The sequence below is a fragment of the Rhipicephalus sanguineus genome, chromosome 8 (genome assembly GCF_013339695.2).
Source record: "Rhipicephalus sanguineus isolate Rsan-2018 chromosome 8, BIME_Rsan_1.4, whole genome shotgun sequence".
Taxonomy (NCBI): Eukaryota; Metazoa; Arthropoda; class Arachnida; order Ixodida; family Ixodidae; genus Rhipicephalus; species Rhipicephalus sanguineus.
In genome coordinates, this window is record NC_051183.1 from 153,880,570 (window position 1) to 153,905,944 (window position 25,375).

Genomic DNA, 25,375 nt, shown 5'->3' on the forward strand with positions numbered 1-25,375 from the left:
AGAGGATGATCCTCGGATGCCTGGAATGGTACTTGGAGGGCAACAACGTCTACACAGATGCAATGGCAGCATTTCGACGTGGTCGATCATCGATTGATAACGTCGTTGACCTGGTCACCTTCGTTCAACACGAGAAAGGCCGTAAGCGTCTCTGCGCTTCTTTGTTTCTCGACGTCAAAGGGGCGTGCGACAATGTTACACATCAAGCCATCCTCACCGCTCTCGAAGCGCTAGGAGTAGGTGGTCGGATGTATCGCTGGATACGTAGTTATATCTCAATGCGATCCTTTTTTTGTGAGCACCGAAGACGGCCAAACCTCTCCACATTACAGCTACCGTGGCGTCCCCCAGCGCGGCGTACTCAGTCCTGTATTGTTCAATCTTACGCTGATTGCCCTCCTTGCGCACCTGCCAAGCACAGTTAGGATATCAATGTACGCGGATGATATCTGCATTTGGACGTCCGCCGTAACACGCCTGCAGTTGCGAGCGAGAATTCAAAGAGCTGCCGCTCAAACTGCCCGTTACCTCCGTAATCGAGGCTTGGAGATTTCTTCCGAGAAATGCGCCCTCGTGGCTTTTGCCGCAAACCTATGAATAATTACGACGTTATCATCAATGGCCAAACCATACCGTATGTTCGGTCACACAAGTTTCTGGGTGTCATAATCGATAGGGATCTCTCATGCAGCCATCACGTATTGTACATAAAAAAACGGTTGATCGGCATCTGTCATCTATTGATGTTCTTCGCAGGGAAGACTTAGGGAATGTCACCAAGTGCTATGCTACAGCTGTACAGGGTATTTTGCCTCGGCTTCCTGCGCTACAGCTTGCCCGCGTTAACCAATGCAAGCAAAACAAGCCTACGAATACTAAAAAGTGTTCAGGCCCAAGCGCTCCGAATTTGCTTAGGCTTTGCCTCTCGGTGGCTTCTTGTGATGGTGAGGTTAGTCACGTCGCAAGGCGTGTGACGCGAGGAAGATGGAGACAGTGCGGAACACAGGAAGTTATATTCAACGAAAGACACACATTACAAGTACAGTAACTAGACGTCGTGCACGCGGTTCGCAAACATAACAAAAAGGAGTAGGCAGTCTCACAAATCTGTGCCGTAGCCCGGTGCCTTAAGGTGGAACCCGTTGCGTACTCGTGGTGCAGCCGTCGCTTGGGTACACAGGTCAGCGTCCCGCTGCAGAAGGCATCGCCAGGCCTAGGCGTAGCCGCACACCGTCATCGACGTCGGCTCGCTGGACATGGTCAGCAGCTCCGGGGTCTCGAGGACGCTCGCCGCGCCTGAGATGTCCGCAGGAGGCCTCACCCAGAACTCGTGCCGGGTCACGCCGACACGCCGTGCCCCGAGGACGTCAGCGGCTCGAAGACAGGAACCCGGCCTTCTGAACCTCGCGCGTAGTTGCGGGTTCGCCCTGGGCTCTCTCGCTTCGTCTTGTCGGCTCGCCGTTCCAACAGCTCCGTTCTGCGCGAGCGTAGAGTAGAGTAGAGTAGAGCCTGGAAGCTATGGCTCATACCCACACTGGGGGATTGGCCAAGAACCGGTTAGTTTTTAAAGGAAAAATTGAAATTAAAGTTCAAACTTTGTTTATTTAATACTAAAGAAGTATAAATGAATTAGAGTTAAAATTATACTATTAATAATAAAATAAAATAGAATTGAATCAATAAAACCGATAATTTTGGGGAATAATAGAAATAATATTTTGGAAAGGTAAATTTTACAATCTAAATCTTTTTGAACCTTTAAGAAACTCCTGCAATGCATCAGCAATCTTCCCGTCACTGTGGCCTAGAGAAAAAGCCCCGAAAGACAGTACATTTTGTTCATTTAATTCTAATCTAAGCAGACGGAAAACAACACCTAAGGTATTTTTGCGCAAGGTAGAGTACCTCTTGCAGGAAATGAGAAAGTGCTTCGTTGTCTCATGTATCGATGCGCGAGCTTCAATGTCCCTTCATTTTCGTCATCTTCTAGGGGATGCAGCGCTGTCGTCTGCTACACTCGCATTCTTTCAAGTTGCTTCATCACACTTCTATAGCGATCGCCAGAGACCACCTCATCAAGACACACATTGACATCGAAGCACTCAGGACACATATAAGACATCTTGCTCGGACTCCCCGCCACCACCTTGCCTCTTTACCAGTAGACCGACCATGCACCTCTTTTTGCCGAATGGTAGCCGCGTATCGCGAGTCTTTGCCAACATGCTTCACGCCCGCTGCGAGATCTTCAATTCCTCCGTGGTGCCTGACTCAGCCTATTATCAGCCTGGCGATACCTGGCATCCGTAAAAAGGCAGATGTGTCGTCACCGGCTCTTAAACAGCTCACTTTGTTCCTGTTATATGAGAAGTACCGAGGCTCAATGCACGTATACACCGACGGCTCCGTTATGACGAACAGCTCAACCGCAGCTGTCGTGATACCTGTGAAAGCCACAACAATCAAATTTAAGACCTCTCACCTTACGACATCGACAGCAGCGGAGCTCGCAGCGCTTTTTGCCGCATTATGTTTCATTACTGATGAACGGGCACAAAAATGGATGATCTTCAGTGACTCAACGGCGGTACTGCAATCCCTTCTGTCACCTTTACGCCGCGGCCCGCACGAGCAACTGGTATTTCAGATCGCAGAAGAGACTCACCATTTAATTGAGAAAGGCCATGAAATAACTTTTCAATGGCTTCCAAGTCACTGTGGGATTATCGGCAATGAACGGGCCGATCGAGCTGCCCGTTCAGCCCATACAGAAAGCAGTCAAATAATAATACCGCTCTCTAGAACTGACGCTGCATGGAAGCTCCGCGTGCTTGCTCGTCAATGCACCACGTCGCAATGGAACGAGCCGCATTTCAAGCATGCGCGACTATATTCCCTAGACCCAACTCTCAGCCTTCAAATTCCTCCAGGCCTTCGCCGAGGTGACGCTACCCTCCTGTGTAGGTTATGGTTGGGTGTCGCATTTACGCGCGAGTACGCCTGCCGCATAGGAATGGACGACACCACATCATGTGACCACTGCGGCAGTGATGAAACAATTCAACATATTCTGTGCGACTACCGACAGTACTGTTCACAGAGACAGTCACTTTGCAACGCGCTCGATAAGTTGGACGACCGCATTCTGTCGGAAGAAAGAATCCTGCGCCATCGACCGGACCAAACGTCACAGAAAAAGGCTGTGCAAGCGCTACTGCGCTTTCTGCGTTCAACCGGTCTCTCAGAACGGCTCTGACTGGAACGTCTTCCGTGTGTGTGCATGTGTGCGTGTTTTTTTTGTTTTCATTTTATCTCTCTCTCTCTCTCTCTCTGTCCTCTTTCTTACCCCTATTTCCCCGCCCCTGTGCAGGGTAGCAAACCGGTCACTCGCGCCAGGTTAACCTCCCTGCATGCGTTTTCTTTTCATCTATTTCTCTCTCTTTCAACCAAAGATGAACGCCTACCAACTCGCTCAAGTTTCCATTCTTATATCGTGTAAGAACGTTGTCCCTAGCACGCGCGTGCAGGGTACAGTTAAGGCCACGACAAGGCGGGCTCGATGTGAATCAACGTGCAAAATAACCTTCACGCACTGAACGCGACATGGGATACAATGTTTGAGTAGATGCGCCAAGAAAGCCTGTGACATAATCACAGCAGAATCAGGCCCAATGTATGGGCCTTTGCTAAGAGAGCACCCGAAACTAAAGGAACAGATGAAGGAGAATTGCTAATATGATAACTGTTGGGGTTTAACGTCCCAAAACCACGATATGATTATGTGAGACGCCGTAGTGGAGGACTCCGGAATTTCGACCACCTGGGGTTCTTAAACGTGCACCTAAATCTAAGTACGCGGGCCTCAAGCATTTTCGCCTCCATCGAAATTGCGGCCGCCGCGGCCTGGATTCGATCCGGCGACCTGCGGATCAGCAGTCGAGCACCATACCCACTAGACCACCGTGGCGGGTAAGAAGAAGAATTGCTGAATCCATGACAATGGAAGTGCTACATACACGGAGTAGGGATCAACAAAAGAGTTGTATACTACATTAAAGATCCCAACTTAGGAAAACTGAAACTCTCAAGAGAAGACGCAATCGGCCGCTTTGTATTGAACTGCTCGACATGAGCATGGGAAATCAACAAACAGACGACCTGATAGCTGGGTCAGTTGTTACGATTCGTAATAACTGCGCAACAAGACGGGGACAAAGAAGAGTCAGACGACCCTAGCGCTAACTCTCTACTACCTCATCTCAGGAGAAATGGGACACATACTTTTTCGTGGCAGGACCACGCCGGTAGTAGGACGGAAAACTAAATGAAAATGAAGTGGAAAAAAATTAATATCAACCTTTCAAACACGCAAGTAACAAATTTTGTCAAGAAATCTCTGTGTACATCGCGACACGTTCTGCCAAAAGGGCAAATTCCTTATCTTAGTGTGATGGGGGGCCGGCTGACGCTTGTGCCACCCAGGTTTCAATATAAAACTCGTTTATGATTTCTCTGTTTGTACTTGCATGGCAGTCGAAAGGGTGCCTGTCTGCGCTATCTAAGGCTTACAGACGCAAGAACTACAATGATCAACACTTTAAGGAAAGTAGTATTTGGGAAGCATTTCTGCCACTGTACGTTAATCACGATCTGAGGAGCCGTTCTCGATGTGTGAATGAAATGGACATGTCCTTTTCGGCGGAGCGCATTCAGTTGCTCGAGAAAGCGGCGAGTTGTCACGCCATCGCGCTCTTTACCATTTCGACGCCCCGAACCACGGTGTAAGAATGTGGTTGCAACATAACCGTGGAACACCAACTCAATATTTCAGAATCGGCGTACAGATTTTAGTCATACTGGAGGTCAGTATCAACATGTTGTTCGAACCTTGAGGCCAAATCTACTTCAGAATATGATATATTGGACAGGTCGCTTTTCAAATAGCTCTCATTTAATACGAACAATCTCCCCTTCCTCCTTTGCTCCTACCTTCTTCACTATCTCGGCGACTGCGAGATTAAATTTCATGACTGCGGCCCGCTAGACGAGGTGAGCTTGAGACCCCTGTCCTAGGCACTATACTGTCAACTAGGGCACACTGCACCGTTTGCGCTTATTACCAACAGAGGAACTTCCTTCAGCTTTCAAGTACTGGATGACACTCAGCGGCGCCGTCCACGGCTGAGCGACTGGTTACCATTCACAAACAAACGGCCCAACAGAACAGCTCAAGACCATCGCTGACAAGCGTTCAATAGCGAATCGCAATACAGTGAAACCTCGGTGATACGAATCTCACGGGACCACCAAAAATATTCGTATCATCCAAAATTCGTATCACCAGAAAGCATAGAAAATTAGCATGCGACAAAAGAAAGCTGGCGTACATTTTCATTTATTGTTTTTCAGGGCCGCAGCAACGTCCGGAAGAACCCTGAATGATTGTCAGTTAAGTTTTTAGATGTCGGCAATCATACCAGCACCCGTAAATACACGGTGCGTACGCGCGTATTTAATTGATGAACCAGGTACGTTTTAACCCGCGACAGCAGTAGCCCCTTCCAAATTTTAGTACGCTTTTTTCATGACACCGTAGTACTGCAGCGAAAGTAACGAAAGAAGCGCTATGACGCGATGGACCAAGGCCACAAAATTACATAACCACGGTCCTGTGTTATGATTTTGTTATCGCGGATGTGCTGGGGATGTTTATTGGGAGATTTACGGCCGTGTCCGCACAAGTGCGACCTCAACGGTCGCGCATGTTGACGTTGTGAGGCTTGACTCTTTCGCCAAGACCGTCATCGCCTTCTTTCGGTCCTCGTCCGCCTTTAGAAAAAGTGTTTTTCTTACACCGTGATTCTGACGATTTGGCGGTGCGGCGCGCATGCCCACGCTTGCGTTCCCGCGCTCGCACGTGCTTGGCGCGTCTTCCGCGACAGCGCGGGCAGCCCCTCTTCGTACCTGGACGGTAGCGTACGTTCGTATCAAACGTCGCTGGGTGAAAATCTGTTCGCAACAGCCGTACTCCATTACATTGCAGGCCAATGGGCCTTGGCCGTGACCAACGAAAAATTCGTATCACCCCGAAATTCGTATGAGCTGTGATCGTATCACCGAGGTTTCACTGTAACTGGGAGGGCAGCGTCCTTCCTTTCGTTGCCTTTGCATATAAACCGAGTGGGGTAGAAATGTGGGCTTCTTGGTGGTAAGTCATACTTCCACAGGTTGTGACAAGTGCCACAGGTTGATCATTATATCCACCACACGGTACATTGACTTACACTATCGCAGTCTTCATCATATTTATGTATGTGTCTGCCACACAGCCCCATCAAGTTGAAAAGACGACATTTTCGCTTTAGAATAAGCGGCATTTTAGCCACCTAATTGGCAATATTTCTGTCGGAAACCGAATGGGAGTAGCTTTTATTTCTTGGATAATGTATATGCCTATTATTAGAGTTTATTAACGTGACTGTTTTATTCATATAACAGATTTCACCCCATCATACCAGGCGTGAACAGGAAAATAAACCATGATGTCGTAATGTCAGGCTACTGCATACCCGCCAATGTAAGTATGAAAAAAAATCACAGCATATCCACGGGGTGAATGATGATGAGTGGGGCGAAGCTACGGAGGGAATCATCTGTAAACCGTGAAACTCTTCCGTGAAATGCGCCCAGTACATAATATAAAGAGTGTGAAACATCGTGTATATATTAAACATCAAACTTTTATTGTACTGTTGGTTTACGTGGTCCCTTCATTATCACTTGTGATCGGTGAAATGCAAGGAAGAAGTCCGCTCCCGAGCGAAAGAGCGCCAAGAGCGACCGCATTCCCCGCTCGCCCTGTGCGAATTAAAGGCAAGGCTAGAGGGAAGACAGGACGCGCGTTCCACGACGCGAGGTCGGTAGCATGCCCAACGAAAGCCAACGGAACGCGATCGTGCAAGTGCTCCGGCTTCGCATCGCCTCATGGTTCCATTTAGCGTCCCAAAACCAAACATATTGCTCAAGGTGTGCCTTGCGTTTTTCGTAGAAATAATTTCTTTATCATGTACATTAAGACGAAAAGTTGAAAGCTCAGTAGAGTGTATCGCCCGCAAAGTATGTCTTTTAGTGTGATTTAACTCTCGTACGGCAGGGTCCTCGCGCCGTTGCCGGTCCACCTCGCCCGTTGACGATCGGGCGAGGTGGCTACATATAACTACTACTACTACACTTTAAGAAAAACATCTGGCGTTCTTTCGTTCTGCTTTTACAAAACATCTGGCGTCTTTCGTTGGTTTATTTCATCAATCAACGGCGTTTTGAACAAAATTTTTATTGTTTAATCACGCACAGGAGAAATCTCACCAGGCACTACCTTGGAGGTAAACAATGGCTGCTAATGGCAATGAGAGACAGAAGAAGTCGGCTTTTAGCTAACACTTACACTTCTACTTCTACTAACGTTTCCTACTGGAACATGCCAATGGCTGCTAATGGGGAATGAGAGACAGAAGAATTCGGCTTTTAGTTAACGCGCACGCTGCGAATTTTTTATTGTTCAACAACGCACAGGAGAAATCTCCCACCGGCGCCACCTTGGAGGTCAAAGCGTAAGACTTGTTACTCACTACTACGACCACGACCAAGGGTCGGTTTCTTCGTATACCTCCCGTAGGACGCGAAATTCAAACGCTCCGCCGACGCAAGCGCCGACAGCGCCGAGAACGCTATTGAGTTACGCCCCTTGCAGAAGGCCGCCAAGCTCAAAGGGCGATGACGTACCGATTACGTTGCTTACGTCGTCAGGGCAACAGTAACAACAGCCGCTCGCCTCCACCCCTCTTTCTCCCCACCCCTCTTTCTCCCATGCCGCGCGCCGTTTTTTATTTTGTACGCTTGCTTTTTCTCCTCTCCTATGCCCCACGCCGGGATTTTTTTTTTTTTTTGTTCGCGTGCGCTCGCGCGTGCTGTGCTTGGCCGCGCATTCGCGTTTGCCCGCAGCCAGCATGTGCTAGAGCATAAAGGATGAATCCACCTACAACATTTCTGTTACCTCTTTTTATTGTTCTGTTTCCGAAACTCAAGATTTGCATGCAATGGGGCACGATACAAGTTCAGGAGAAGAACAGAAGGGAGGAATTCACAGTGTGTGCATGACTAAACACAAAAGTTCATTGTAAAATTTAGAAATTAAAAAATCGAACACATTGAAAAGTGTAGGCCCTGTGACGTACACACATATAAGAAACACGATTTTCATTTGGTGCAATACCGAGCAAAGTGCAGAGGAGCCTCTGATGAGAGGTAATCATGTAGGTTAAAGAAATGTCAGTGCATGACAAAAACATAACGAAGCGCGAAATATGTAAATATGAAATATTATTGCAATGATTTACTTATTAACCGTTGAAATGATACGAAACACAAAACAACCACTTACATATTTGCTCAGATTTTGCACAAATATACATGAAATGCTGGACACCTTCACCAGATAAACAAAATGAAAAAGATAAGATTTAGCACAGTAAGTAGTACATTGCGCTAAAAAGAGCAAGACACAATATATGGTACTTGAACACTACTTGAAAGTTAGTTGATGGCAACGGGATGCAGGCCATGGTCAGTTTATGCAGCAGCAACGACCAGGTGAAATAAGCCTATACGCAGCTTTTCTTTCACCGGAAATACAATGCCTAGCTGAATATAACGCCACTGAAGGGAGGACGTCATATTGGGTACACTGAGCACTTCATTGTGATAAACACAAACAGTAAAATTCTGCATATAGGACATGTCTCATGCCTACACATGAATCCTTAGAGCGGTTTTTCCATAGGTAATAACAGAGACAATATATAAACACACAAACTAGTCTTCAGCCGTAAGTACATAGCATATTCACGCACCGAGAAGAAGCACTGGGGGCAGGGTAGAAAGCTGGTCCACTTGAGTTGCGGATCGAGACTTCGCAGAGCGCTGATTCTACAGCTGTTAACCCCTCCTTGGGCAAACGCATCAGTTCTTGCCTTCTCGAATACTCCAAAAAGGTTTGCGTCCTGAAATAAAGCAATTGAAAACTATTAATTCCAACGATACAAATTACGCAGTCGCATGAGGCAAACGTAGTTTCGTCGTCTCGGCTCAGTGCAAGCTGCGATACATTAGGCAGTTTTAGAATAGCGTACGCTATGTTAGCGCTGCGGCTCGCTATTTCCGTCACTACGGGAGCCCGCAAGCGGTTAGCGTACGACGCATGCACAGTTGCGCGAAAAGCCAACGCAAAGCTTTTCGTACGCTATTTTAAAACTGCCTATTGAGTCTCAGAAACGCGTATTTAAACGATGGCGAGTGATAAACAGGCAAAAAAAAAAGCAAAACGCACTTCCATCACGCAGTTCTGTCATAGACGCAAAAGTTAAACTATGAGTCTCAAGTGCTTTAATTTCATCCTTCTAGGAACAGCGATATTAACAGCAACATCGTGCTTTTCACGATTCAGCCGTAATTAAAAAAACAACTGTGTTGTCCAACTGCAATTCGTAAATGTGTGGCTGCGAACGCAAGCCGCATGCTCACCTTTAGTTTTTCGGAACCTCGAAGAATCTTGCGGAACTCGGCCGGTCTTGAAGTATCCGTGCACCGTTGCATGATGTACGAATGGTGCGTGCCGTTAACCACCACGGCGGCAAGAGCGCACAACACGCAAACACCACAAAAACTCCACACGCCGGCCAAAGCTCGCTTCATGTAACGGAACATCACGAAACTTTATGTCAAGGCCAGCGACTAGGACGGGCTCCTGTACGGCGGCGACGGAGCACGGCTGACGTAACGACCACTCCGATAAGTCCCAAGAGCGAACAATGACCCGCCAACCACAACGGGAGACTTGCAGGTGTCCGCCAAGCATAGCCTGCCTGCACGGCCAGCCTGGTGCCCGCTCTCAACACTCGCTTCGTGCTACAACGGAACTTTCGAGGAATTCAAAACTAGCGTCGCGGCGCGCGCGCGGCCTCCGCGGCCGGCGCGGGGCGCACAGCTTTGCCGGCACGGCGGCAGGCTGCCATTGGCTGCTTTAATTTTGAATCTCCATGAACACTAGCGCCAATTTCACCTTCAGTTAGGGCCCCTTTCAAAAGGCCGCCGAACTAGCAAATTATTCAAGATGGTGTCCGTGACGTAATCATGACGTAATTCTTTGGGACGCCGGAGCGGCAGTGTTTCCGGGTATTGCCACGACGACTACGAGGGACGAACGGGTGCCGCCTTAAGGAGCTTCGCCCCTAAAAATCACAGCATATCCACGGGGTGAATGATGATGAGTGGGGCGAAGCTACGGAGGGAATCATCTGTAAACCGTGAAACTCTTCCGTGAAATGCGCCCAGTACATAATATAAAGAGTGTGAAACATCGTGTATATATTAAACATCAAACTTTTATTGTACTGCTGGTTTACGTGGTCCCTTCATTATCACTTGTGATCGGTGAAATGCAAGGAAGAAGTCCGCTCCCGAGCGAAAGAGCGCCAAGAGCGACCGCATTCCCCGCTCGCCCTGTGCGAATTAAAGGCAAGGCTAGAGGGAAGACAGGACGCGCGTTCCACGACGCGAGGTCGGTAGCATGCCCAACGAAAGCCAACGGAACGCGATCGTGCGAGTGCTCCGGCTTCGCATCGCCTCATGGTTCCATTTAGCGTCCCAAAACCAAACATATTGCTCAAGGTGTGCCTTGCGTTTTTCGTAGAAATAATTTCTTTATCATGTACATTAAGACGAAAAGTTGAAAGCTCACTAGAGTGTATCGCCCGCAAAGTATGTCTTTTAGTGTGATTTAACTCTCGTACGGCAGGGTCCTCGCGCCGTTGCCGGTCCACCTCGCCCGTTGACGATCGGGCGAGGTGGCTACATATAACTACTACTACTACACTTTAAGAAATATCCACGGGGTGAATGATGATGAGTGGGGCGAAGCTACGGAGGGAATCATCTGTAAACCGTGAAACTCTTCCGTGAAATGCGCCCAGTACATAATATAAAGAGTGTGAAACATCGTGTATATATTAAACATCAAACTTTTATTGTACTGCTGGTTTACGTGGTCCCTTCATTATCACTTGTGATCGGTGAAATGCAAGGAAGAAGTCCGCTCCCTAGCGAAAGAGCGCCAAGAGCGACCGCATTCCCCGCTCGCCCTGTGCGAATTAAAGGCAAGGCTAGAGGGAAGACAGGACGCGCGTTCCACGACGCGAGGTCGGTAGCATGCCCAACGAAAGCCAACGGAACGCGATCGTGCAAGTGCTCCGGCTTCGCATCGCCTCATGGTTCCATTTAGCGTCCCAAAACCAAACATATTGCTCAAGGTGTGCCTTGCGTTTTTCGTAGAAATAATTTCTTTATCATGTACATTAAGACGAAAAGTTGAAAGCTCACTAGAGTGTATCGCCCGCAAAGTACGTCTTTTAGTGTGATTTAACTCTCGTACGGCAGGGTCCTCGCGCCGTTGCCGGTCCACCTCGCCCGTTGACGATCGGGCGAGGTGGCTACATGCAACTACTACTACTACACTTTAAGAAAAACATCTGGCGTTCTTTCGTTCTGCTTTTACAAAACATCTGGCGTCTTTCGTTGGTTTATTTCATCAATCAACGGCGTTTTGAACAAAATTTTTATTGTTTAATCACGCACAGGAGAAATCTCACCAGGCACTACCTTGGAGGTAAACAATGGCTGCTAATGGCAATGAGAGACAGAAGAAGTCGGCTTTTAGCTAACACTTACACTTCTACTTCTACTAACGTTTCCTACTGGAACATGCCAATGGCTGCTAATGGGGAATGAGAGACAGAAGAATTCGGCTTTTAGTTAACGCGCACGCTGCGAATTTTTTATTGTTCAACAACGCACACGAGAAATCTCCCACCGGCACCACCTTGGAGGTCAAAGCGTAAGACTTGTTACTCACTACTACGACCACGACGACTACGAGGGACGAACGGGTGCCGCCTTAAGGAGCTTCGCCCCTAAAACATCTGGCGTTCTTTCGTTCTGCTTTTACAAAACATCTGGCGTCTTTCGTTGGTTTATTTCATCAATCAACGGCGTTTTGAACAAAATTTTTATTGTTTAATCACGCACAGGAGAAATCTCACCAGGCACTACCTTGGAGGTAAACAATGGCTGCTAATGGCAATGAGAGACAGAAGAAGTCGGCTTTTAGCTAACACTTACACTTCTACTTCTACTAACGTTTCCTACTGGAACATGCCAATGGCTGCTAATGGGGAATGAGAGACAGAAGAATTCGGCTTTTAGTTAACGCGCACGCTGCGAATTTTTTATTGTTCAACAACGCACAGGAGAAATCTCCCACCGGCACCACCTTGGAGGTCAAAGCGTAAGACTTGTTACTCACTACTACGACCACGGCGACTACGAGGGACGAACGGGTGCCGCCTTAAGGAGCTTCGCCCCTAAAACGTCAGCAAGATACATGGTTTTACTTGTCAGCTATATAATGAAAAGAGTGCGTTCCTGATAGCGAATGTTTATTGGCTTACGCATGCATTGTCCCGGTGCTAGGGGAAAAGAACGCGAGAATACCGATGCTGCCACCAGCCGTTTCATTTTGCTGGCCAAATTTTGTCGGGCCTGTTGATTTTTTATGACTAGGAATACGTGTCTCTGATGCCCACGCCTACTGAGCAGGCTAAGTATAATGCTCGAACACGACACCCCGGCTATTTTGAGTAATTATTCTGAGAACGTCCCAAAAACTTCCGAGTGCTATTAACCTTATTAGAGGATGCTACCATGACGTTGTCGCATGGTGTCGCCGTTTGATCAAAGGTGGATCAATTATGGAGGCAGTGCAAAGCCAGGTGAGGTGCAGAAAGCTTTCAGGCTGTGGCGAGAGAGTATCAATAGATCGACTGAGAAGAAACATTTGCAGTGGCTTAGCTCGTCTATGCCAGGATATACGTAGCGTTAGCAAAGGTTCAGCTGATTATTCTTAGCTTTCCAGATTTTCTAGGATTATTAGCCTTCTTCAGTTCATACTTTGTACGCTGTACCGCTAATTGCCAGGCAACTACTTCGCGATCCGATGAGATAAGCTTCTCGCCTCTTCTGCGCCTTTGAGCAGCATTTGTGCTCTCCTTCTCCGTGGCGTTACCCACCTGCAAACGCCAGTCAGAGGCGCTATCACGCGGCGCCAGCGCTGTGTCACACGGCGACTGCACAGCGAAGGCGAATAGCTGCGCGCACGCTGGCGCCAGTGTGTCTACCATGGCTACGACGTCACTCCTCTCGAATGCGCAGACCAGCAGCGGCGAGTCGCGCGCGGTGGTGGCGGAGAGCGCGTGAGATCGCGGTGGCCGAGAGAGCACGGTGGCGGAGAGCGCGGAGAGCGGTGAGCCAGCCGTGTGACATCACTGAACCTTGCGCATGCGCAGCACGGCTCATGAGGATCCACGCGAATTCGGCTCCGGCTAGGCAAGTGTAGCTAACGCTACAAAATTGCAGGCAGTTTGCACTAAGTCGCGGAAAGCTTGGTACAGCGAAGCACTGACCCGTCGCCGCTCGTACTCCCAGTCGACCGACACGTCTGGCTTCGAGATGCGTGGCTTCCTCCTCGGGAGTACGCAGCCAAGCTATGCACTATAGAGCGAAGGCTGCGCGCCAGGCAGACAGAAATTAGCGCCCTCTTCCTTTTCCTCAAGAACCACTTCATCATCATCATCCGTCGGTGGCCGTGGCTTAGCTAATGCGTATGCGTGGCTTGGCCAGGTGGGGCGGTATCTTGTCGTTGGACGACGAGATGCTTGCTTTCTTTTTCTTTCTATCTTTTGTTCTGTCTCTAGTTCTTTTTTCTCTCTATCCTTTCATTGTGTTAGAGCGCGTGAAAGACGAGAAAAACTTGCTAAGGCACACATATGTATCCTCTCATACGTGTGCCATAGAAAGTTTTTCTCGTCTTTTACGCGCTCTAACATAATGAATGAATAACAACGAGTCCGGTTTACTATACTGTCTCTATCGTCGATGTTCGCTGGGTCTCTCTTTCTTTTTCTGTCTGCATTTCGTTCCCTCTATTCACTTCTCTCAATCTGTATGTGCTACGCTTTGCTTTCGCCTCTCCTTCTTTCTTTCCTCCTCACCATCACATTTCTCCTCTTCACGCTCACTACCTTTTCCCACCCCCTTGCTACACTGTACTAAGAAGGCTATGCTATTATCTGCTAGCATGCCTGGGTAGTCAAGTGGGTAGGACTCTCGCCTTTCGATCTTGGGCACGGGGGTTCGAATCCCGCCTCGTGAAGAATTTTTTCGACAAGAACTATTTTTCTCCTTCTTTAAATCTTTCCTTCCGTCTCTCTGTTTCTTTCTCTCCTTTTTTTCTCTCTGTACTCGTTCTGAGGTAGCCGCACAGTGGCACATACCCGTAAAGATGATGATAGTTTTTTGCGATCGACTCACCAGGAACGATTTGCTAAACAGCTTCGCTGTGAAAAGAAGCTTCCGACATTGAGTCATGTTAGGAGAATGCATAAGGGACACTAAGTTTTTTTTTTGTTTGAACACAATTACCTACGCTCGCACAGAGCCTGGGACATGCGCCTCTATGAAATATAGGTTTGCTACTATTTGAAAGCATCAGAGAAGAAAGTAAGCTCAAAATATTGGCAGCCTCTTGCAAGCTTGTCATGCAGGAAGTATACAGCGGTTCATGCGCTAAATATTGCCTCAGATTCATGACACTTTCATTGAGTAGAGCATCACGTGTATTTTGGTATTATTATCTTATACTCTAATTCATTCGCTTATCTGTCTCCCTCATATACTCCCCACTGCAACACAAGCGAATTCCATGAATGACGTGGCTTGTGCAGCAAATTAAGAGGATTTTTTGTTAGTAAAGAAAACAGCGCAGGTACTGTCGAGGACAAAGTGAGGCACACAGAATTTTCGTCTACAAAGAGCTGGTTTGGCACCCACCCCACTTAGTTCTTATTGTAGGGAAGATGAAACAATAGAGCACTTTCTCATCTCTTGTCGAAGGTTTTCCGCAATAAGGAAGCGATTTTTAGAAACATGGGCATGCATCATTGGATTAAATTTGACACCTTATTTTCTTATTACCTAGAGTTACAGCTCATAATGTTTTCTTTTGTATTACCAAATTAATTTTTATGCGCTGAAAGTCTATTCCACCCCCTTTTTTTATTTAAAAAATTATTCTGACAAATAATCTTGTTATAAAACGACGAAGTTTGCTCTGTTCTATATTTTAAATGTTTCAGCTAAGCTACCCGATTCCCCTGGGTCGGTGTGAGCCAAAATTTTAGGATCTGCATCTACATCAACAGTAGAGAAACGCAGCAGCGCTGACTTGTTGAAAGTGAGCGCTGCTTTTGTCCGCCGTGTTCGTCCTCATCGGTATCTGGGCTGTTACCTCTGCTGTGTTGAACCAACAAGCCGAAGTGAGAGCTCTGTTCATTCTTGTGTTTATCGCCCTGTGGTCTTCTGTCGCCGTAGTTACGACGGTGGAGACCCACAGGATATCCTTTCTTAGTCGTTCACCTTGCGATATCCAGCCCGAAGGTATTTGTATCAAGCTGCTCCTTTTCAGATAAATCCAATAAAAATTCGATAAACACTAGCCGGTAAAATTTTTGACCATTCGCAATGGTCCGACAAAACAACGATTTTAACGGCGAATATGACCGTGTTCCGTTCTTTATCGAAAGGGCATGTTCCAAGCGGTCACTGATACATCGGCCGGTTTGGCCGATGTATCAGACTTTACCTCACGTCAGCAGTATCTCGTAGACCGCACCCATCGCACAGATGGGTCACGCCTCAGTCAGTTGCGTGACCCATCTGAGGTCTTCACACCAGATGTCGCAAGTCTGTTGGACCTCAATGACCACTCAACGACTATCGCAGTCCTTCAAGTATACTAGGCTACTGTCGCTGCAAAGTGGAGACAGACAGTTGAGAGGAATCTTAGCGATGCACTCCAGTACTGACTTCTTTTGGTACAGCGTTCAAATCGCCGCTTTCGAAAACTATGCGCCGATTTTTAAGTTAGTGTTTCTTGAAGCTGACGGCGAGAGCCAACTTATGAGTGATTTTGCGAACCACGAAATCAGTAACATTGCTGAGCCCCAGCCGTTTTGCAGACTTCACACTATCCACTGCCCAGTTGTTTCTCGCGGCGCGCTGAGTCTTCTGACTCTACCTGTTTCTACTGGGAACTTCGAAAGGGCACTTTCAAAGCTCAGAATTATCAGTCGAAATTAGCGCGCTTCCAGAAGTGACAGCAACCTCGTAAAGTATGTTTGCGTAAAGTATGTCTGCAACAATTTTTAGGGTTTCAATACGCACAGACGTAGGTGTTTTATATTCAAGCATCTGTGTTTGTGTGTATATGTATTTGTGCGTTCAAACCATGCAGACATAAAATACACTTCGGGTGCTCTGATGTTTTCGTGTTCAGATATCATTTGATCTAAGCTTTTGGAGTATAGACTACAATGCAGAATGAAACTCTGAATTTCGGAGAATTGCAGATTTACGAGCAATAAACTGCAATAAACGCCGAATTTTTGCAGGAAAATAAACTTTGAGAAACACACTTCAAATTTCAAGAAAAAAAAAAAGAAGCCAACTTCGCACTAGTGGTGCCAAGCCTGAAGGAAGTGCGGAGCTGGGCGGCCTTCTTGTTTCTCTTCAGTCTTTCTTTCTTTTCCTCTCTTTTTCTGCGCCTTTTTTTCATCTGTTTATGTCTATTTATGCACCTCTCTCGCTCTCTCTGTATATATCGCTTTGTCTTTCTTGCTCTTCCGGTCTTTATTCTACTTCCTTCCCTTTCTTTCTCTCCCTCTCCTTTGATCTTTCTCTCTCTATTTCTTTCTCTCTCGCGCTTTCTCTTTCTCGTCCTTTTTGTGCTGTGCTTTATTCTATCACCTCCTCCTCCTCTCCTCCTCGCGCTCACTTCCCTTTCCCACCCCCTGCTACACTATTCTATAAAGGCTTTGCTATGCTCTGATGCGTGCCTGGGTAGCCTATATTGGATAGGACGCTCACCTTCGGATCGAGAGTACGCCGGTTTGAATCCCGTCTAGCGAAAAACATTTTTCCGCCGGGAAGTTCTCTCTCTTTCTTTCTCTCTCTCTGTACTCGTTCCCTCACCCATCAAAGCCATTACAGGCCGCTCCGGAGACATTGGCGCACGTGTTCTGGGAGAAGAGGATGAATGATGATGGTCATTTCTGTTCCCGCGGATCAACGCTTGGCTTAAACAGATCCGCTGTTTACAAACTCCCAAAACGTGGAACTCTATCTTAACAACTAAAGCGCACCAAAAGGAGAGGAACACAAGGAAACGACGTGGACGCACCGCTTTTTCTTTGTTTTCGTCCTTTCTTTCTGTTCCTGTCCCATCGGTGCGCTATAGTTCTTAACATGGATTGCCAACATGCCCAAGCTCACGTTCTTTCAAGTGGAAGTTTAGTTATGAAACAAAGAGCCCAATTTTTTTACTATCATTAAGGCACACAGTATCGCCATAGCACAATACGAGTGCCGCCTACGCTTATGTACAACTAAAGCTTCATTGAGTGCAACATGAGAATCCGCACAATTACCTCACCAGCCACTCTCTCATACTTTGCTCAGTGTGTATAAGCAACCATTTCATAATTGCTTGCAATTCAGAAAGGTATTCAACTGAAGACGGTTACAACAATAGAAATACCACTTTGCAGACAGTATTGCGGACTGAGCCATTCGTAGCTGGAAGACTGGACGAGAATTTTACTCGGGCGTCCGAGTTCCTGCCCGAACGGTGGCTACGGTCAAGCAACGGCAATTCGCACAAGACAGATGATGACACGTGGCAACTGCACCCATTCGCCTCCCTCCCGTTCAGCATTGGACCGAGAATGTGCATAGGCAGAAGGATCGCCGAGATGGAGATCACAGTTCTTGTAGCCAAGGTATGTTTGAAGGGTTTCACCCGTTCTAGGTAAATGTCCAGCGAAAAGAGTGCTTGAAGAAATCTGAAGATCTATCGCGCATGCTGCGATACATTACAAACGTGGTTTCTTGGAAGCATAATCTAACTTCTACGGAACCTGTAGAATTACCTAAACAAATATTTCATTACCGCCAAAATGAAAAAAAGCTGCTGCTGCTCATCGTTTCCGCTGTCGGATGCTACAGTAAGTGATCGAATTAAGTAATTTATTCGCAAGTGCACATATCAGAGAATCATTTCTAGTGACAAAGAAGATTTTCCTCCGGTTATGCATGCATAAGACAACCGGTTTTTTTGTGTACGAGACTTGCACATTGCAATAGGTACTCAATTTAAGTTAACGCTCTATTTCCAGCCTTTACTGACGCTTTTCATGGTGTTGCTCATGACATTAAACTACTCAAACACACAAGTGTCAATTAGGATACACAAAACAAATACAGAATGCATTGAAATTTTACGTTATCTAGAATACTGTCTTCAGTCGAACAAATGCAGGAAGGTACCTGCCACCGAACGCTGTACTAAAAGGAAATTCGCATGTTCCTAGGAATACTTTACCACAAAACTTCCTGAAATGTTTACGGCCTTCTTTCACGGTTGTAGTCATGTTTCTCAGCGTAGAAAGCGCTCGATCTGCCGTTCTGCGCAAACCTGGAGCCTGATTTGCGAGCCCTATTTGATTTGTACCGCTAGTCGTTGTAGTTTTCTTTTCTTAGCGATAGTAATATTTCGCGTGCTCCAGGCGTATCTACGTCGGCAGCACCACCACCGTTTTTCTGGGAGGGAATAAGATAGATAGAGAAAAGATATTCGTTATTGAAAATAAAATAATAAAACCTATAATGGCTTCATCCAGCCATGAGTACTGCAGTAGTGTTTGTCGTCTTCTGTATTTCTCTTTCGTAGAACACAATCAGGGGCGCTATTTATTTTTAATGAGTTATTTTTTTAATTTAACCTATTTATAAACAAAAGCCATAATTTTAAGCTCTAATATATCGTGAGGGGGGGTGGGAGAGATGTCTTGAAATGAAAGCAACACAACGTCCAAGAGAAGCCGAAAAATAGGAACGAGGAGTTTTAAATGCGAAGCATTTCTTAGCGAATCTCAGGCACTTTGGCCGTTTCTATCTACGTATCTATCTATCTATCTATCTATCTAGCCGCCTACGTATGGGCGCTCTCCAGGTCGTGTCCATAACTTGTAATATACCAAAAATTGGCATAGCAGGGGATCAGTTTATCACAAACACGATTCAGTGGTCATGACATGAATAACGCAAAATGGCTGTCGCATACGTCATGAAACTCTTTCTCTCAGTCACGTTTGGCACATACCTGCATGCCAGAGTTCATGTTAAGCGGGTATGCGCCACAGGTGATAGTCTCAACCAACACAGTAACCGCAAACACACAGACAGACGCGCAAGGAAAGTAATAATAACAATATCTGATGGGGTTTTATGCCACCAAACCATGATATGAATATGAGAGATGCCGCAGCGAAGGGCTCCCTAAATTTTGACCATCTGGTATTCATTAACGCGTACCGAGATCGCAGAGTAAACGGGTATCTAGCACTTTGCCTCCATTGAAATTCGACCGCCGCGGCCGGGATCGAACCCGCGACCTTCGGGTCAGCAGCCGAGCACCGTAGCCGCTACACCACCGCGGCGGACGCAAGGAAAGTGACGAAGCTAAAAACAGAACACCCCTGCAAGACGCTCAACTACTATCCGCTCGTCCACGTAGTCCGCAACGTGGAACACGTGGATTACGCAAAAACCGGGGCCAATGCTTCCTACAATAAATCTGCCTAGAGTAACAGGCCTCTCATCATTACCGGTGACTTCAACATTGGTTTATAAAGACCCAACAATGCCAGGTCCTTATACTGCATGAAAGACGGCCTGGATGTGTACAGGGCATCGATAGACCTCGCTGCCACGTCCTGGACAGGAGGCATCATGATCATTTCATCGTAAGAGGTATCCCGGATTTCCACCAGCTGTGCTATACCTCGCACTTCACTACTCTTAGACCCCTCGTAGCCGCGATCACGAACGGATCCCATTAACAAGTCCGGTTCAGCTGCTGGTGCTCACTGATCACGGTGATGATGACCTTGTTCAACAACTGTCAAGGACCCCTTCCACACATGCACACGGGTTCGGGAAACGTGCGTGCGTTATCCATCATAACAGACAAGTACAAGCATAACAACTGTAACAAATGCCACTGTGACTGTAACGTGTGTGTAGTGCGCCTGCGCGTGCCACTCGGCTGTGTATATATCTAGAGAAACTTTCCTGAATGAAGCTTAGTTTCGAGTACCGCCTGTCCCGTGCATCTGTGTTGCTTCTTTGTCCTGTTCGGATTCACGCTATCCAGTACTGAAGAATATAAGCACTACGTACCAGCTTACTGCGTCTTGTGTTGGTAACACCCATGTTGCTGTTGGCATCATTACGCAACTGTAAACAACTGGTTACATAATACATATGCGACTCTTCAACATATGAGTGTGCTTCTACCACTTCCACATTTCTCTAGCGTCATTCCGTAACGTTTCGCTCAATGTGAAAAATTGCGCCACAGCCACCACCGCGCGCATGCTTCGCGTAACATCGATTCCCACTGTGCGTGGGATCTGCCGAATTTTTAAGTTTCGCGCCGATATCTCTGCACATTAGGTCACGGATTTCAAATGGTATTTTTCGTGAAGAAAATTTCAACAGCGCGGGAATAAACATGGAGCACGAAAAGAGAGCTGTCCATGTCAGCTCTCTTTTCGTGCTTCGTGTTTATTCCCGCGCTGTTGAAATTTCCTTCACGATGAACTACCAACCCGCCCAAACACTCACGTCAATTGTATGTTTCGTATTTCGGCGACATTGGCTCAACGAAACTTTTTTACACTTGGTATATTAGGTCTATGGCTACCTTCCCTCTGTGCAGGGTAGCATACCGGTTATACCAAACTGGTTAAAATCCCTGTCTTTCCTCTCTCTCGTCTTGCTTCAGAGGACAACATACTTTTTTTTTTGGATATAAACATGAAAAAAAATATTATTGAGGAGGTATGGTTTCAGTAAAACCAAGGCAAAGGAAATAGAAACGCGCTCGCCTCAACGAACTCCGAACAAATCATTCTAAGTGTAAATGTCACATACGTGTAACAGGCAGCACACGAAAGCGTGCAAGACAGCTTAGTTGATCACCTGGGAAAATGGAATGACATGTCCGAACTCATTGAAACTTCTTAAGGTTTTCCTAACTTATTCTCGCTTCGCAATACCGAGAAATAGCTGTTGTGGTTTTACTTCCCAAAACCACGATATGACTGAGGGAACGCCGCAGTGGAGAGCTCCGAAAATTTCGACCACCCGGGGTTCTTAACGCGCACCTAAATCTGACTACATGGGCCGCATTTCGCCTGCATCGAAATGCGGCCCTAGCGGCCAGGCTTCAATTCTGCGACCTTGAATTGAATTGAATACATCCTTATTTGTCCTGAATTATAACAGGAGCGGGAGCAGAGTCTTACGGCCATAGAGCCCGACAAGTGGCCTCTGCTCCTTATTACAGTTTGACACGCAGGCCACTGAGCACCACAGTATATGACAAGTACACTCTCTTATATTACAGAATAACGCAACAAGCATTATCATAGTCTGATTATATATGTGAAATAAAACCTTAACAGGTTCATCACGTAATACAAATTGGTATTGTATGGTTTAACAAAACTTGAAATTCGGCGAGATGGTACATAGCTGATGGGAAATTTTGTGCGCAAAAACAAGACAATTCACCGCAACGAGAGAGACAGGACGGGCGCTAGGAGTGTCTCTCGTTCTGGTGAATTGTTTTGTTTTTGCGCACAAAATTTCCCATTATTCATATTATAAGGTTCTGGAAGTCAAACACAGAAACTTCATTAAGCATATTAAGCATATAAAGCATACAATATTATGGTATGCAAGAATGGATTTGATAATAGTGTTAGAAGGCATGCAATTGGAATCAATGAGACCATGTACAGGATTTAAGAATGCAGGTATTTGATATTCGACATGTTGTTTACCATAAATTTTCATAGATTTTGGGATTCTCTGACGTTGCTGACACCTGTTGTAAAGTGTATCGTCAGGCATGTTCTGAATACACTAATTCTTGTTTTCTTGAACCCATTGCAGAAGTTTGAAGTGTTATAGCTATGTTATCTTTAGCATTGCATATTTTTCAAAGAGCGGTTTAGTTTTCAAGTCCCTGATAATGCCATGATATTGTTAGAATGCTCGCAAAACTTGAAGAACTAGTAGTTTTTTTAGTGTTGGTGCGGTAGTACCTCATGCCAAAATACAGCATTTGTTTTAGAATACAAGCTATGTGTTACTCCAGGCAGCTTCATCTTGTAACAATCTTCCCAACCACGTTTTCGGTATTGCTGACGCGCCGCGGTTGTCTTGCGGTTATGGTGCTCGACTGCTGACCCGAAGGTCAGCAGCCGAGCACCATAACCACTGGAACACTAGACCATAACAACCTTTCCTTCAATCTGCGGTGGTCTAGTGGTTATGGCGCTTATTTCGTTATTGTAGTTATAACCTCAAGTCCACCGCGGCGGGTCAGCAATACCGAAAAAGGGACTGGGAAAATTGTTACAAGCCAAAGATGCCTCGAGTAACACGTAGCCACAAAGTGTATTCCTTCGTCCAAACAGACCTTTGCAACTATTTCTGTTTGATGAGCGGCATGGGGAGAGCTTGTGCATGTGGGCTGTAAGTGATAGGTTATATAAGTATCCCCATAAGTGGCTCAGGGCCGTAGCCAAGGCCTTACATGACGGTGGTTAGCACTGATAAAAATTAGGACAGAAGAAAGACACACTGTACACATAGGCGCAACGGACCATATTGACGTTTAATCCTTTCGCCAAGCTGAACATAAGCATCTTCCGAAAACAACAACACCGATCGCGTGAAATGCCTTACAATCAAAGCATTTGAAAACAATACAGAGCACCATAAAGACTTGAGATAATAACAATCCGTTGCACCTTGCGCATAAAGTGCTATTCTTTGTCGTACAATCTTACGGAAGTTTACTAATACAAACATCACTAATGTAATGAATATGCTCACTATCAATTATTAGACGTATTACTTCACATTTGCTTTTAGCAACAATAATTGTGGTGCCAAAAAAATTTCTATGCCTGCGCCGAACACGCAGCAGAGTCACAGCGAAAGCTGGAAGAGCGGCTTTTGTAGAGCTTGCTGTGAACTCTCTTGGGGCAAGAAATACAAGTACACTTGCAAGGTACCCACTACGCCATAAATCATCGCAATTTTTGTAAAGTAGGGAAGCACCCACTAAACAATTAATCGTCATTCTGCGGTCAAGCGTGGCATCCGCTACACATTTGTAAGGCATTATGTGCACTGTGTTTGCGCTATGGCTGATGACGATGAAGAATTATGGCTGAGCCATTTGTTATGGCTCGGAAGCATTCAACGACAAGGTTGTTATGTTGCGTAACTCGGTGGCGGCGGCGGACAACTACGGCGCCAAAATCGGCGGTTGTGAACTCATAAAAGCTTCCGCTGTAAAAGTTCTTTGCATCGAAGTTCTCGGTAGGGCCGCGGAAGAAAACCACCTGGCGACGTCTTCTAGTCTTACTGCAATGGCCTTTTCGCCGTTCAAGCACGAATTGTCCACCCATTAAGCAGGAGCTTGCTTTTCAGGCAACCCTTTCAATATCACTTAAAGTAGGCAGGCGGAATTTTAAACGTACGCCGCCCGAGTACCTTTTTTTTTTCCTTTTGTAGCTGCCTTCCCCACCACCTTCTGCAGCTCCTTGGCGGACATTTAAACGTAAGCCGCCCGGTTTTTCTTCCCGCCTGTAGTTTCCTTCCTCGCCACCTTCTGCAGCTCTTTGTGATGGCTGCACTCGCCCTCTCGCTTGGTTGTACCCCCCCCCCCTTTTTTTTCTTTTTTTTTTTTTCTTTGCAGCTACCTTTAACTCTGACATGGCAGACCCGAACGTGTTTGCAAACTTTCTTGAAATGTGGCAAGGGCTACACTCCTCTGCTTTCGAGTTTCTCTCTTTCCAGGCAGAAATTACCAACAGCAACAGACGCGCCACCGCTGGACACGACGTCATCACTAACCCCTTAAAACTAACACGCCAGGGATGACAAGGCGCCTTTGACAAAGATAGGTCCCCTATCGAAACGTCGGCCAGCCTGATCTGAGGCAATTTTCCTGTTTTGAAATCTATAACGTGTATCCATCCGTCGGCTCCCTTCTTGATCTTGGACTCCACTATCCACCAAGTAACATCTGTCGCAGGACAGCGGGATACGATGATGACACCCGGTTTACACTAATTTTTTTGTGCTTCTTTCGACAAAAACCCTTTATCTTCATAGTGAGTTCAGTTTTTCGCAAAGACTGCAAAGTTTGCTAGGTGCTCAAAAAAAAAAAAAAAAAAACAATGTGAACATTGTCACAAGCGGCTGTTTTCTTTAGAATGTGTGAGAACTTGTGAGTGTAGACGCAACCAAACGACTCAAACAGAAATGTGTTCCTTAAATACATCGCTTAAATGTATGTTGAGTTCATTTGGTAGTATCGCAAACAAACGAGCGCTTCGCTCTATTTTCCCTTGTTTCATTCTGATGAATGCAGAGAATGGAGAGAATGCAGAGAATGTCTTACGTTCATCAGGTGTCCCAACAAACATTCTAAATTTTCTTCTCTTATGCAGGTTCTCAAACGGTACCGAGTGGAGAATCATCATGGAGACATCGGTTTTGTAACACAGTTCACCGGTAAACCCGAAAGGCCAGCCAAGTTCCGCTTCGTCGAGCTAGAAAAAACCCTGACTTAAACTCCTGTAGTCTCGCCGTGCGGGCTGCCTAGTCATTAGGATGATTGCAGACTACACTGGATAACAGAAATGCATTCGAGAAATAAACTTCATTTTCGTGTTTAATACAAGCAAGGAAAAGTCCCATTGGTTGTTTTTGGTCTCGCACTACATACCAGATCACTGTCAGAGGCGGAACCAGCGATAATCTTTTAACTCTCAAAGACTTGGTCATGGCGTATCGGAAAGTTAGTTCTGTAACAATCGGCATGTCACTCGTTGCTGCCAGAAATTTTTTGTGTTCCGAAAAGTTCGCGGAGTGACATTTCACTCCGCGAACGCGGGCGACGTGCAAGCGAATTGGTGGTATCTCGTTGCATGTTGCCCGTAGAACGTCTCTTTGCCTTAACCAGTGTGGATTTGAGACGCTCCACGACGGTAGTTTGACAAAT

At 46.4% G+C, this 25,375-nt stretch overlaps 1 protein-coding gene across 1 annotated transcript in view; it reads left to right on the forward strand.

Moving 5' to 3' along the window:
* The window catches only part of LOC119402407 (probable cytochrome P450 12c1, mitochondrial), a 156,121-nt gene extending 131,116 nt beyond the window's left edge, over window positions 1–25,005 (forward strand). Inside the window, exons 7-9 of the mRNA XM_037669547.2 lie at window positions 6,499–6,577; window positions 17,772–18,002; window positions 24,822–25,005. Of these exons, the coding sequence (XP_037525475.2) occupies window positions 6,499–6,577; window positions 17,772–18,002; window positions 24,822–24,944 (433 nt within the window). The 3' untranslated portion in view covers window positions 24,945–25,005. The remainder of the gene's footprint in view (window positions 1–6,498; window positions 6,578–17,771; window positions 18,003–24,821) is intronic.
* Window positions 25,006–25,375: the final 370 nt, after the last annotated feature.